Source organism: Panthera leo, chromosome C1, assembly GCF_018350215.1.
Source record: "Panthera leo isolate Ple1 chromosome C1, P.leo_Ple1_pat1.1, whole genome shotgun sequence".
NCBI lineage: Eukaryota > Metazoa > Chordata > Mammalia > Carnivora > Felidae > Panthera > Panthera leo.
Genome location: NC_056686.1, coordinates 165445044 through 165461040, shown reverse-complemented (window position 1 = coordinate 165461040; position 15997 = coordinate 165445044). Strand labels below are relative to the sequence as shown.

General features: G+C 39.3%; 1 protein-coding gene across 4 annotated transcripts in view; it reads right to left on the bottom strand.

The window, feature by feature from the left end:
• OSBPL6 (oxysterol binding protein like 6) overlaps positions 1-15997 on the bottom strand; it is a 118450-nt gene that overhangs the window by 8038 nt on the left and 94415 nt on the right. For all 4 annotated transcript variants that reach the window (XM_042949251.1, XM_042949254.1, XM_042949252.1 and 1 more), the window contains 6 exons: positions 15155-15292; positions 5875-5962; positions 5124-5377; positions 4239-4376; positions 3811-3874; positions 1696-1774 (listed from right to left, as the gene is read on the bottom strand). In XM_042949251.1, coding sequence (XP_042805185.1) covers positions 1696-1774; positions 3811-3874; positions 4239-4376; positions 5124-5377; positions 5875-5962; positions 15155-15292 — 761 coding nt within the window. The remainder of the gene's footprint in view (positions 1-1695; positions 1775-3810; positions 3875-4238; positions 4377-5123; positions 5378-5874; positions 5963-15154; positions 15293-15997) is intronic.

Genomic DNA, 15997 nt, shown 5'->3' with positions numbered 1-15997 from the left:
AAGGAACATTTCAGTGCTTCCTGTAGGCCAGGTGCTAAAGCTACCAAGTTGAATAGGACCTGTGTCTTGCTCTCTTGGAGCCAACAGTATGGTAGGGGTAGATGGACATGGAAACAAATACTTACAATAAAATATGATGAGGAAGTAGCATGAGAACAGAGAAAAGGGAGTCCTTATATCTGCCTGGAACGTGCGGTAAGTATCAAGGAAGATTTGTTAGAGAAGGCTGGGTTCAGTCTAAGCTTGGAGGGTGGAAAGGAGGGTGCTGCAGACTGGAAAAGGCACTGACAAAGCCACAGAGGTCAGAATAGCATGGTGTATCTGGGGGCCTGCCAGTGGTGTGCCACACATGAGCGGGAATGGTGGGTGGCAAGACTGGCAAGGTGGATGGGGTGGAGCAGGGAAAGCCTTCAATGATGTCCCAATGAGTCTGGCTGGATTCACAGTGCAGGTAATGCGCCGCTGTGGAAGGATCTGAAGGAGGAGATAGGCATGGTAGGATGGGACTTTAAGTAAGATTATCCTCAGCACATTGTTTCATACTCTGAGTTAAGACCAAAGATGTGAATAATTCTTTGAGAAAAGACTAATGATCACAGCACGTACCTAATGCAAATTCTGGGACAGAGTTTCTGCCAAGGAATGAGATGACATAGCTTCAGATAGCCTTTAAGTTTACACATTATCTATATCTTCTTCTTTAATTTTTTTAACGTTTATTTATTATTTTGAGAGAGAGAGAGAGACAGAGAGCGAGCAGGGGAGGGGCAGAGAGAGAAGGGGACACAGAATTCAAAGCAGGTTCCAGGCTCCAAGCTGTCAGCACAGAGCCCGACGTAGGGCTCAAACCCACGAACCGCGAGATCATGACCTGAGCCGAAGTTAGATGCTCAACCAACTGAGCCACCCAGGCTAATAAAATTTATCTATTTTTCAAAATAAAATAAAACACTTCTAAGTTTCTAAGAAGATTTATGAGTTGGTATCATGTAGACTCTATATACACCATGGTGTATACAGAGAGAAAACTCTTCTCATGAGTTTGCAAATAAAGTCTATTTTGTGGTTCTGGGAATTCTTCCCGTTCCCCACCTTCTTTCATATCCAATCCACCAGCAAATTCTGTCATTAAATAAGCAAAAAACAAAACAAAACAAAACAAAACAAAACAAAACAAAACAAAACACCACCAACCAAATGAAGAAAGAAACAAAACAACAATCAAGCCTTTGGCCTCAATGAAAACTTCAATTAATTTAAAAAATTTATAGGCTATATCCTCTAGAAAAATACCATAAAAGAATTTTATCACTCTTCCTCAATAACTTAGACATTAGAAATAGTCCCTGGATCTAAGGTGAATTCAAAAGTGAAAACATATATTATATAGAAAAAAAGTGGCTAAAAAGAACCTCTGATGTAAACTGCAAACTAACATGGTGACTGGGACAGGTAGGTGGCTGGTACTGACTTGATGAACGGAGGATGAGCAGAGAGAAGTAGGGAGCTTTGATACAGATGCTAAAGTCCTCATTTGCTTTTGGTGGGGGGATCCATTCTCAAAACTTAGGAGATGTTAACAGAAGCTTTGGGCATACATAGAAATGGACTGTTGGCACCTTCTAGAGTTTCAAAGGCCCATTTCTGATTTAGAAAAGCAGGTAAGAGACCAAAAGGAAGATGAGAGCAACCTACCTGGGAAGCATGACATTCAGTGTTCCAACAGGCAGGATTTCCATCGACTTCCCCCAGAACTTGTTTTTCCATCTGATATCTAAACAACATAGGCAGAAGAGAAGAAATATATATTCCATATCTAATCATTTATTCTATAAAAACCTAACATGTGTATCACACTCCACATTCCACAAAGAACTTTTGCAATCACAATTGATTCTATATTGTTGATTTAACATATCAAGTACCTGGGGATGGCCCACGGTGAAAAGATTAACTGTGAACCAAAAAAATCTACTGTCTATGTTTCTCCATGACACATGTTCCTTACCTGTTTCAACTAATACAACTGGGAAAAACTCAGAACAGTATGTGTATATACATGTGTGTATGAATATTCACGTACACATATACACATAGACTCTACTGTGCTTTAATGTCTAGATAAATGTTGTTGTAAGTCTTAACTAAATGGTGGAAACAGTTAACATACATGTTAAAAATAAGATGTATAATAAAAATAATTTCAGTAAGGCAATACCATGGATTTATTTACATATTGATTTGAAAAGTTATATGATTTGGGAAAATAGTAAAAAAAGAAAATCTCTAATACAGAAAGTAAGTAAGATTTATGAGAAAATGAAATTAACCTAAGGAAGATGTTCCTATGCTGGTTGTTAAGATATGGCCCAGGGCTCATATGATGTTTATCTCACATGATGGCTTTATGTGTTACTGGGGGACACTTAGGTTTGCCTGTGCATTTGTAATAACCACTTGGCCCCATTTTGATGGACTGTAAGTAAGGGAGCTTAGTGTGGTTTCCACAAAATTTCTGACTCTTTGTTATGACCAAGAAATGACTTATTTTCTCATTTTGCAATCAAATACAGTCATAGTACTCTATCATTTTGTGTGTTTCCAGGTTGAGAAAGTGCATATGAGAAGAGGCATTCTGTGAGCAATGACGCTCCCTTCCAAACATGAAGGAACAATTTATACTTAATGGTTAAACGTACATATGCAGTTGACCCTTGAGCAACATGGGTTTGAAATGCATGGGTCCACTCATAGGCAGATTTTCTTTGATCAATAGGGTACAGTACTATAAATATATTTTCTCTTCCTTATGATTTTTTTAATAACAATTTCTTTTCTCTAGCTTACTTTACTATAAGAACATAGTACATAATACATATAACATACAAAATATGTGTTCATTGACTGCTTATGCTATTGTTAAGGCTTCTGGTCAATGGTAGTCTGTTAGTAGTTAAGTTTTTGGAGGAGTCAAAAGTAACACGAAATTTAGACTGTGGGGGTCAGCACCCTAACCCCAGTGTTTTCAAGGGTCAACTGTATATAGTTTTCTTTCTAAAAGGGTTTTGAAGGGTACCTGGGGGGCTCAGTTGGTTAAGTGTCCCACTCTTGATTTCGGCTCAGGTCATGATCTAGTGGTTTGTGAGTTTGAGCCCTGCATTGGGCTCTGAGCTCATAGTGCAGAACCTGCTTGGGATTCTCCCTCTCTCGCTCTCTCTGCTCATGCGCATGCACTCTCTCTCTCTCTCAAAATAAATAAAAATAAATAAACTTTAAAAATCAAAAGGGGTTTTGAAACTTGTAATTTCAGGTAAGTTTGTAACATTGTGACTAAACATTCTGGTTAAGTAGAGACTTCAATTCAAATCCCTGAGCCTCAGTGAGTTAAAGACCACAAATCAGGGCAATGTTTACATATCTAAAATAGACTGTGGCCATAGATGATGTGCCACAGAAACTTCTTTCACAATTAAGATCTTGAACACACTCAAAAAACAAGAAGGCAGCAGTTAGAACCTCCATATTATAGAGGGCAGATAATGAGGCATAATGAGGTAGAGTGATAGCCCTGAGCTAGCACAGTGGGCATGGAGCTCTGCTGTCCCTAGGGCTTTGCTGCCTACGTTTACAATTTCATCTCCCAGATGGTTTCATATTTAAAGCCAGGAAATCTAATTTCTCAAACTCAACTCCACACCAATTACTAACATTCTCCGAGTTCCAAAGGCAGAAATCTAACCTGAGCATAATGTACATTTAGAAAGCAGAAACTGTTTCATTGGATTTTGAAGTTATAATTGAAATACAAACCTTGCCAAAACACAAAATTCTTGGATTCACAGTGACAGGCAGAAATGGGTGGATGGTGGCTAACCTGGTAATTAAAAGCAAAAAAGAAGGCAATGTCATCTGTGTTAAAACTTCTATAAATGATTAAGTTTTTTGCAACATATACAGGGTACCCCCAAATAAAAAACTAGTCAACTCATCCATCTCTGTTACTGAATTATTCTCAAAATGTGTAAGTAAATTACTGAATCGGTCACTTTAAGACTTCATGCTTATATAAACACTCTCTAGAGAAGTTACATACATTAAAAGATAAGCAAAGTGAGTTTTCTGGAAGCTGGTAACATACCCCACTGAAAGCAGTGGTTTATCAAAAAAGCCGTTTTCATCGTCAAACTGTCTTCTTATAGTTTCTGCACAGAAACCTCACTGAGTCCAGTTGGGCTTACCTGTTCTGAGAAAAATCGGAATCCCTTGTCCTCTCTAATGCATTCGTAAGTCTCCCCGAGGACAGGGTTGAATGGCTTACTTCCTGCTCTGAAATAGGTGGAGCAATATCCTGAAACTGCAAATGCAGCAATAAGAACCTGTTAAAACATTTAAGAAAGGAAAATAATATAGGAGAGACTACTTCCAGGTCTGTTCGTCCCTCATTCCTCTAGATTTTACACCCCCCTGTCAATGGGGGCTGATTTGGCAGCATTTGCATTCTCTATTATTTGCACAGGCTCTTCATAAACTCATGGGTAAAAAAAGGAGTGAAATGAGGCTCAACTTGGATGGGAAACAGCAGGCAACTGAGGCCAAGTATTCTTCATTCACCTGTCACCCAGTTTTTGGAGTGTCACAGAGTTCAATGGTTCTGACACCTAGTTTATAGGTTATGCCATTTGCATAGCTTAGTGCCATGTGCAGGAGGCTCGTGGCTGCTGGTGCTTTCTTTCCAGAGGGCAGTCAGGTTTTCCACAGTCATATGGAGTAGAGGCCAGGGCAGAGCACAAATAGGAGGCTATTTTTTCTGACCCAAGTTCTTGAACAAATGGGCTCTCTTGGCTTTCAGGAAAAGCTAATAAAGCAAGGCCGTGTAATGCTTCAGACCTATAAGGAGTGTGATACCTTTACCTCCTAACTTCAGAAACATTCATGACAAAGATAAGTCACAAAGCATATGTCTTCTATAGAGGTATCTGGAACTTTACGGCCCTGCCCAATTTACGCGAACTGCTTGGTGAGAGTGTTACGCAAAACCCAAAGATTCCATCCTAATGAATACTGCCTTAGTCCACATCTAGGGTTGACAAATCCTTAAAAAGCGCTGTTCTATTATTTATTACCATGCGCTCATAGGGGTCATCAGTTTCTGAAGCCTTGTCCAGAAGCTCACTGTATTCGATCTCCTCACAGAGATGCTGCAGCGTGTTGAGTGGCTCATTCAGCTCCACAGGCATGGAGACTTTAGACAAGTCTTTACCAATGTTGTTCCTCAAGATATTCCACAGGTTAATGTTACTGGTGTCAGGACAGGGAGCTGGCAGGCATGTTCGACGTCCATTTCGGAAGGCCCCTCCTGTAAGCTCCCCATTCAAGACTGGAAGAGAGAGAAAGACAAGAATCATAATAAAAGATACTTCGCTTTTTTGATTTCATCACATCTAGGAAGGAAATAACCCTTTCAAATAATTATGATTGTGATACATTTCTTACGCCTTCACTATACTCTCTCAAGAGTGAATGGAATTATTTCAACACAGGGATGCTAATAAATGCACAAAATGTCAACGTATAATCTTTTTTTTTTAAACAAGGTATTAAATAAACTCAAATAATAGTCCAGAAAAGATAAGTCAAATTTTAAAAAAAGTACATAGAGTTAATAAGAAAGACTCGAACTTTTGGTTTAAGCAAGAAGTAAAATTTTTTCATTTAAGCATCTACCTAACAGATTTTTCAACCATTTACCCCAGCAGATTGTACAAACATAAAATGTATTGAAGAAACAATTAGTAAGGAGAGAAAATGATTATTCACTGAATCACCAGGGTTCTCAAGAAGACAGAACAACCTGGAAGCTCAAAGGATGCCTACTTTGCCGAGAAATGTTGTCTGCAACACTGGTGTTGTCTTCAGATATATTATCACTCACATCACTGATGTAAGACTCATCATCTGAAGCCTAAAAAGGGAAAGCACACAGAAAGGATAAGAATTCTTGTTTCATCTCAAAAGGTCAAAAAATCAAATGATTAAGAACAAACTGTTGTCCAAATAAATAGCCTGGGTCACAGGGAGAAATGGGCTTGGCCCACATGCAATGAACACTTGAGCGAGAGTGTGTGCCATCAGCCGGAATATAGCACTGCTCGAAAGCAGCCTTTGTTTTTTATTAAAAAAATGTTTTTTAATGTTTATTTATTTATTTTGAGAGAGAGAGAGACAGAAAGAGAGAGAGAAAGAGCAGGGGAGGGGCAGATAGAGAATTCCAAGCAGGCTTCCACACTGTCAGTGTGGAGCCTGATGTGGCACTTGAACCCACAAGACATGAGCTGAGTAGAAACCAAGAGTCACTTAACCAACTGAGCTACCCAGGTGCCCCCAAAGCAGCCTTTGTCTTTAAGTAGCTCCCTGCCTTAGTTGGGGTGAGGGGCTGCGGGAGGCCAGTACATAATCAGGTGTATTTCAGCATAATACAATAAGAACATGCAAAAAAAAGGAGGGCTTCTACTCCTCCCTAGAGGGGTCAGGAGAGGCTGCTCAGAGGAAATAAAATTGGCACTTGGTGTTGGAGAGGTATTTAGAAAGGAAAGAAGCACAGGAGGAAGGGAGAGTGTACACAGGTAAGGAACACGAGGGAAACATTCCATTCTAGGAATGCTCAGGAGTTGAGGGGCTGTGACAGAGGGTGGGATGAACAGGAGGAGGGTCCTACTGTGAAGGGCGTTTCATGACAACATAAAGGGATCCATAAAATCCCACAGAGTTATTACATGCAAGGGGATGACTGAGTCACTGTTAGTTTTCAGGAAGACACCTGGCTGCTTTGCCTTTGGGAGCTCAGCTAAGAGGATACTACATAGATCTGTGTAGGAGATAACTGACAGCTTAGGTTCAGACGGCCACAGTGAAGATCTGGAAGTAAAGCTGCTTGAGAGCCACATTTGATGACAATGGACAAAATTTGGCAGATTATTTAGGAGTGAGAGAGGAAGATCCAGGGATGGGGGAAATCAAGAATTACGCCCTTCTGTATAAGAGAAAAACATGTCATAAAATGAAACCAAAATTTGCATGGGGATAAAGTTAAGGGGCAACATATGTACTAATACGGGGAGCTAGAAATGGATCAGGTAAGAAAACAGAGCAGGACAATAGAGCCACTCAGAAATGGGAATAACCAACGGGTCTACTGTAGGCAAGAAAGCTGTTGGGGCGCCTGGGTGGCTCAGTCGGTTAAGCGTCCGACTTCGGCTCAGGTCATGATCTCGTGGTCCGTGAGTTTGAGCCCCGTGTCGGGCTCTGTGCTGATGGCTCAGAGCCTGGAGCCTGCTTCCGATTCTGTGTCTCCCTCTCTCTCTGACCCTCCCCCGTTCAAGCTCTGTCTCTCTCTGTCTCAAAAATAAATAAACGTTAAAAAAAAAAATTAAAAAAAAAAAAAAGAAAGCTGTTGATACACATACTTACTGTCTTGAAAATGGAAATAACGCTACATTTATTTCTGCATATATAACAAAACATTCTTATTGTAAAAATTAGAAATTATGTGAGGGTAAACAGATTATATAAAAATGAACCATAATTCCATCACCTAGTGGAAACACTTCTAACATCTGGATATTACCCCCAATTTTGAAATGCCTATAAAAACATGTTGATATATTTATCTTTAGATACTGAACAAGGGGGTCAGTTTATATACTGTGTTATGGTGTTCTGAATATATTTCCATTTTAATAAATATACCTCTCATCTTTATTTGGAAAGTCAACATAATTCATTATACAGGTATAACACAAGGAACTTAGCCAACCTTTAAATGGTTTCCAAATTTTGGTGCAGCTGGGTGGCCCAGTCCATTGGGTCTGACTCTTGGTTTCCACTCAGGTCATGATCTCACGGTTTTGTGGGTTTGAGCCCCCTGTCAGGCTCTGCACTGACAGCGTGAAGCCTGCTTGGGATTTTCTCTCTCCCTGTCTCTCTGCCCCTCCCGCAATCCCGCTGTCTCTGACTCTCTGAAAATAAATATACTTTAAAAAAAATGGCTTCCAACTTTTTATTATTACTGACAACACTTGGATGCACATCGTTGTAAGTCTATTTCTGTGATTCTGTCTGGCAATTTCATTAACATTTATTCCTAGCTGTGAAACTGCTGGATCAAATGGGTCACATTTAGGCTTTAGACACATGTTGCCAAGTTGCTCTCTGGAAAGATGGTAGTAATTTGTTCTCACTAGCAGCAGACGAAAACATCCATCTCCTTACACCCACTTAAACACTATCCCTTTTTAGTATCTATTTACCTTATGTAGAAAAATTTCTTTTTAAATTCTGCATTTTATCTTTTTTTAAATTTGTGGTTTTTTTCCTTAAAATTTTTCTTTTAATTTTAAAAATTTACATCCAAGTTAGTTAGCATATAGTGCAATAACGATTTCAGAGATAGAATCCAGTGATTCATCCCCTACATATAACACCCACTGCTCATCCCAGCAAGTGTCCTCCTTAACCCTTGCCCATTTAGCCCATCCCCCCACCCACAACCCCTCCAGCAACCCTCAGTTTTTTCTCTGTATTTAACAGTCTCTTATATTTTGTCCCCCTCCCTATTTTTATATTATTTTTGCTTCCCTTCCCTTATGTTCATCTGTTTTGTACCTTGAATTCCACATATGAGTGAAGTCATGATATCTGTCTTTCTCTGACTAATTTTGCTTAGCATAATACACTTTAGTTCCAACCATGTTATTGCAAATGGCAAGACTTCATTCTTTTTGATTGTTCAGTAATACCCCATTGAGTATGTGTGTGTGTGTGTGTGTGTGTGTGTATATGTGTATATATATATACACACACACACACACTTTTTTTTGACTTTAACTTTTTAATTTATATCCAAATTAGTGTATAGTGCAACAATGATTTCAGGAGTAGATTCCTTAATGCCCCTTACCCATTTAGCCCATCCCCCCTCCCACACCCCCTCCAGTAACCTTCTGTTTGTTCTTCATATTTATGAGTCTCTTATGCTTTCTCCCCTCCCTGTTTTTGTATTATTTTTGCTTCCCTTCCCTTATATTCATCTGTTTTGTCTCTTAAAGTCCTCATATGAGTGAAGTCATATATTTGTCTTTCTCTGACTAATTTCACTTAGCCTAATAACCTCCAGTTCCATCCACGTAGTTGCAAATGGCAAGATTTCATTCTTTTTGATTGCCGAGTAATACTCCATTGTATATATATATACACACCACATCCTCTTTATCCATTCATCCATCAATGGACATTTGGGCTCTTTCCATACTTTGGCTATTGTTGATAGTGCTGCTATAAACATTGGGGTGCATGTGTCCCTTTAAAACAGCACACCTGTATCCCTTGGATAAATACCTAGTAGTGCAATTGCTGGGTCGTAGGGTAGTTCTATTTTTAATCTGTAAACTTGTTTTCTTTCACACATTTTTTAGTTTGTCATATAGAGTGCATTTGGCAAGTTTGAAATTTATTTTTTAATGTGGTTTTAGCTTTTTTTTTGCCATGTAAAAGTTTTAAATTTGTAGATAATAAAATCAATCAGTCTTTGCCTTTAAGGCAAAGTCTTTGCCTTAAAGGCAAAGTCTTTGCCTTTAAGGTTTCAGGCTTTCTTGCTGATGTTTTAAAAATTAAAGTTGAGGAGGATTAATATATTTATGGATAACAATGATAGAACTACTGTATATATAAATGAAGAATGATGGTTTTGCTTTGCACACTGAGCAAGTCCATAAAGATGGAAAATTAAAAGTAAAGTCTTTTCCTGATTCACATTTTCCCACTGCAACTGGTTTCCAGTTCTTATTGACTGTAAAAGAGCTGATGGTTAAATCATCATGGCACATGAAAGCCACCTTCCTAAGCTTGATAGAAAAAAAAAAAAAAAAAGAGTAAATCAAAGTCTTCCACATGATTTCTCTTTAAAAAGCTAATCACACCTAATTATGTTAGAGGAGACAAATGCCTTCTTAAGCCAAATTCGTGTTGCATGCTTATGTACTGTTTGAACATTTGTTAAGATAACATTCATGTTTATCCTACAAAAAAAACAGCCCATTTCTCTTGAATTTCTAATCCCTCCCAAGCTAATCCATGATAAAAATGGTCCAATACCCATTTCCTTCTAGAATGAATGGTCCATGTAGAATGTAAAACAATTCTACAATGACAGTGGGCCCTGAGTAAGACCTACATTCTCATATGTGTGAGGAATAGCTAAGGCTGGGCAGTCTGGCTGTGGTCCATGTACATTATCTTGTATATAAAGTTAAGGCTCTGCAGTATTATAATAAAACAATCAATATACATTCATTTTCTTCCCAATGGTCAAGAAGTCCTGGGGACAAATATTTCTCTTTAAGAGCTTAGGGATTCAAAAGAATTCAGGAAATATATATATATTTTTTTCTATACGTGACCAGGCATATAGTATTGTGGAAACAAGTTAATAGTAGAGGAAAGGACGTAGATCATTCTGGGAGCAAGAAGAGCATTTTTTTTAAGGAGCTGAACATTCGTTAAATGAAGCGCATTGGTAGATATCACACAAAGCAGATTTTTTTCCCACTCATGGAAAATGTTAATGTAAGACAGCTAATGCCCAGATGTTTCTCAGATTAATCATGTGTTAAAGTGCTATAAGCATTCCTTCATTCAGTTAGCAAATATTTGGCCCCTGAAAGGCCCCAGAAGAATAGAAATTACAAAAGGCTGCAGCTGAGAAGAGAGAGCAGATTATAAAGTCTTTGTGTGATAACTAAGGAGTTTAGATAGTTATGTTAAGGACCCTGGAGAATAGGGACATGATCAGATTTCCATTTCAGAAAGATTAATCAGGCTGTCCAGTGGAAAATGGATTAGAGGGGCAAGAAAGAAGGCAGGAAAAGCAGTAATGGGGATTGATCAGGTAATCCAGTGAGGAGATGATGGAGGGTTGAATCGGAGTAGTGGCAGTGAAGCTGTAGGAAAATGTATGGATTTGGTAGTATTTAGGTGACAGATGTTACAGAGCCAAGGAGGAAATCAATGTGGTGAGTCCTAGTAGGGCAGATGGGGTGAAGGCCAATACCCAGGTATTTGATGTGAACACTTGGGTAGAAGAGCACTTAGATAAGCAATATGAGAAGTACGGGCAGGATTCTCCCCACTTGGGATATGTGTGTGTGTAAGGGGTTTGTTGATTACTCCATTTTTGGACATGCTGAGAGGTTGTGTGGCACACCCAGGTGACAATGTCTCACAGGCAGCTGGTTATGTGGATCCTGAGTTGACTCTTGCTCTCTCTTCAGACCTGTTCTCTCTCTGAGCTTTATTTATTTATTTATTTTTGTTTTTTAAATGTTTTTGAGACAGAGAAAGTGAGAAAGAGAGAGAGAGAAAGAGAGAGAGAGAGAGAGAGAGAGAGAGAGAGAGAGAACAAATGCATATGAGAGCAGGGGAGGGGCAGAGAGAAAGGGACAGAGAATCCCAAGCAGGCTCCATGCTTAGCACGTAGCCCAATGCAGGGCTCAAACTCATGAACCGTGAGATCATGACCTGAGCCAAAATCAAAAGTTGGATGCTTAACTGACTCACACAGGCACCCCTCTCTTTGAGCTTTAGATTTGAATACCCAAATGCTGGCCAGATAACTCCACTGAGAGGTCTGATAAATACATAATGCCTCAAAGTAAATGCATCATCTCCGTGTGCCCCCATCCTTCCCTCTGCCACTAGGTTCACTCTTCCCCCAGAGCCGGTACCACCATGCTGCTTTGGCTTGTGACATAAATAACCTGCTTCACATCCTCTTCATTTCTGTATTGTCAGTGTCTGTGACAAGTGGCACTTGGGCACCCAGTCAGTGTGCCTCCAAGAACTTGAAAATAGGGAAATTAGGTTGCTTACAGAGGGATAAGCTACAAAGTCATCGGATGATGGGTCAGAGCTCAGATAACATGGAGCCAAGTTTGACTGTAACCTGACTGATGACGGATGAAGGGTGGTCAGCAACGGGAGGTCAGAAAACAGAGACTCAGAAAAGAAAATGCTGGTAGCATGCCTCCAGCATGGTGGTCCCTGGGGGGTGTGGAGATGCGCAAATACCCCATCCATGTGGCAGAGTAGCCCGATAACCGAGACAAAGCTGTGCGGGAGGCTATTACATTGCAGCCCTCCCAGCCTTTGGTTCCTTCAAATCACTTTTCCTGCTCCGGTTCCTTGCTCACCAAGCAATGTGCTGACTAGAGTTAGGCTTCCCATGTGGGTTGCCCTTAGGGAAAGAGATATAAATCAGCAAGCATGATTATTCTGCCCATCTGATAGCATCTGATCAATTATCATTATGAATAATTAAACTAGTACTCCGGCTTGTACATGGGAGTCCCTGTGAATCTGTTAACATATGACTAGCAATCTGAGAGGCAGGTGCATGGCTTGGTGTGGTAACAAATTCAGTACCCGATACAAGAATTCTATTTTACCTCTCCTCCACTATAAAAGTGAGATGTGTTCATTATTTCTTTCTCTTCTCCACTTATTTTTGTTTCTAAAATTGCTCATAATTTCAAACATCCAAAAACAACTACAACTAATTGTCAGGATGTTTCCTTCCAATCTATTTTCTATGCATATGGAAATAACATTTATCAACTATTTGTTATTTAGCAACTATTTCACTTCCTTTTTGTAAAAATGCAGTACCAAATCTGCAACCTCAAATGACAAAAGTTTTAATCAACTGTGTGGGAAAGAGCTTTGGCTGCTTCTCCCATGCCGAAAGAAAGATTCAAAGGAAGGAAGGAAGGAAGGAAGGAAGGAAGGAAGGAAGGAAGGAAGGAAGGAAGGAAGGAAGGAAAAGAAAGACAAAAGAAAGAGAGACAAAAAGAGAGAAAAAAAAGAAAATTCAAAGTATGCTTAACTAAATTTCTAAATTTCAGTTAAAGGATCAATTTCTGCAACATGATTAAGGAAAACTCTGTTTCCAAGACTTAGGAGCATGAAGAACAATCCAAAAAACCTTTATGGGTACAAACTTCCAATTATAAAATAAGTAAGTCCTGGGGATGTAACGTACAGCATGTCAACTATAGTTAATAACACTGTGCTGCATATCTGATTGTTGCTAAGAGAGTGGATTTTACAAGTTCTCATCACAAGAAAAAAAATTCTGTAACTATGCATGGTGACAGATGTTAACTAGACAGACTGGGGTGAGCATTTTGCAATACATACAAAAATCGATTCTTATGTTGTACACCTGAAACTAAATAAGGCTGTATGTAAATTATACCTCAGTAAAAAACAAAACAACAAAAAAGTTTTTATGTTAGCCAGTGGTAACCTCCAAAACCCATAATTACCCAACTATATATTCTAGACATTATCCTTCTTCTTTTTTTTTTTTTATTTTTTTAAACATTTATTCATTTTTGCGAGACAGAGACAGACAGAGCATGAGTGGGGGAGGGGCAGAGAGAGAGGGAGTCACAGAATCTGAAACAGGCTCCAGGCTCTGAGCTGTCAGCACAGAGCCTGACGTGGGGCTTGAATTCACGGACAGTGAGATCATGACCTGAGCTGAAGTCGGACGCTTAACCGACTGAGCCACCCAAGTGCCCCTATCCTTCTTTTTAAAATATAACTTATTATCAAGTTAGCTAACAAATAGTGTATACAGTGTGCTCTTGGCTTCAAGGGTAGATTCCCATGATTCATCACTTACATGCAACACTCAGTGTTCCTCCCAACCAAGTACCCTCCTCAAAGCCCACCCATTTTTCCCTCCCTCCTGCTCACCCCCCATTAACCCTGTTTGTTCTCTGTATTTAAGAGTCGCTTATGGTTTGCCTCCCTCTCTGTTTGAAACTATTTTTTTCCCTTTCCCTTCTCCCATGGTCTTCTGTTAAGTTTCTCAAATTCCACATATGAATAAAAATATATGATATCTGTCTTGCTCTGACTTATTTAACTTAGCATAATACCCTCCAGTTCCATCCATGTTGTTGCAAATGGCAAGATTTTATTCTTTTTCATTGCCAAGTAGTATTCCATTGTATATATAAACCACATCTTTATCCATTCATCATTTGATGGACATGTGGACTCTTTCCATAACTGGGCTATTGTTGTAGTGCTGCCATAAACATTGGGGTACATGTGCCCCTATGAATCAGCACTCTTGTATCCTTTGGATAAATTCCTAGTAGTGCAATTGCTGGGTCATAAGGTAATTCTATTTTTAATTTTTTGAGGAACCTCCACACTGTTTTCCAGAGTGGCTGCACCAGTTTGCATTCCCACCAACAGTGCAAGAGGGTTCCCGTTTCTCCACATCCTCGCCAACATCTGTTGTTGTCTGAGTTGTTAATTTTAGTCACTCTGACAGGTGTGAGGTGGTATCTCAATGTGGTTTTGATTTGTATTGCCCTGATGATGAGCGATATTGAGCATCTTTTCATGTTAGACATTCTCCTTCTAAAGAAGCTCAAATCTGGGATGTCTGGGTGGCTCAGTCAGTTAAGCGTCTGACTTCAGCTCAGGTCATGATCTTGCAGTTTGTGAGTTTGAGCCCCGTGTCAGGCTCTGTGCTGACAGCTCAGAGCCTGGAGCCTGCTTTGGATTCTGTGTCTCCCTCTTTCTCTGCCCCTCCCCTGCTCATGCTCTCTCTCTCTGTCTCTCAATAATAACTAAACATTAAAATAATAATAATAAAGAAGCTCAAATTCATGTCTCTGGCAAAGATGTATGTGTGTGTGTATGTGTGTGCACACACATGCATGCACACACACAGGTGTATAAATGGTGATATTCAAATTCTCTCATTCTTTCTACATTTAACTAGTTTCCTTCTACAAAAACAATTGCCATCAACTATTTGCTTACCCCGAAATACAAATTGTACAGGAGCGTCTGAATAAATGCTAGATTCTTTCCTTTTATTCATCCAATTTAGTAAGTAATAAGTTAGCACCCCAAAGTATTAAGTAAATGGGAACCAATGTAGTTTACATGTTTTGGCTTTCCTACAATTTGAGAATCTTATTATGATGTAAAAAAAAAAAAAGTCCCATAGTCTTACTTTCTTTAACCCAAACTCATTATCAGAAGCAGTTGGAGTTGACACATCAAAAAACCTTACCTCATTCTCTGACGAACTTGCAGAGAGCAGCACCTCCTGGGCATCAAAGAACTCGGAGACAGACTCTGACATGGACAGGCGGCTTTCGTTGGCTACCTGCTGCGACAGGGGGAGACTGACATGGATTTGTTCACCAGCCTACAGAGGAGAGAAGCACTTGCTGTCATTGTTTTTCCCTTGAAAGAAAACCTATTTGTTGAAATTAGACCATTATGTGCCAGGCCAGATTTCTAGAGAAATTCACACCATATGTTAAAAGAGTGGTGACCACAAGTAATTTTCACTTGCAACTCAGTAATGACCATTGCATAAGTTTTCTTCTAATATGTCTAAAGAATCTGAAAGGCATAGTTGAAAGGTGTTGGTACTGTGACTCGATTTCAGATCTATGCTCAATGGATATTAAGTGGAGTTTAACAGCTTGAACCCCTATCAATACCCCGATTTGATTGTGCAGACAGGTTCATTCTCATATACCTAGATCTGTTGTTACTAGCCATATTCTAACCAGTATACTAAATCTCAAGACATATTTGTAGAAGCCTCTAGATATGCTAAGAAAACAATCTATAAAACTAATTTTTGATACAGAATATAGAAGTCATTTTCCAATTTGATCATGGATTTTGACCAATGAGATAAGAGGACGAGAGTATTAAACCTATGTCAAATTATATTTTTATTCAGTAAGTCAAACTGTGTGTGTGTGTGTGTGTGTGCGCGCGCGCGCGCATGTAAAATAGTACACATTTCAGGTTGGAAAGATTCAAACTAAGACTAAGATTCAAACTAAGATTTAACAATTTTTGAATGATCAAGTTTTGTAAGTAATTTTGGATTCTG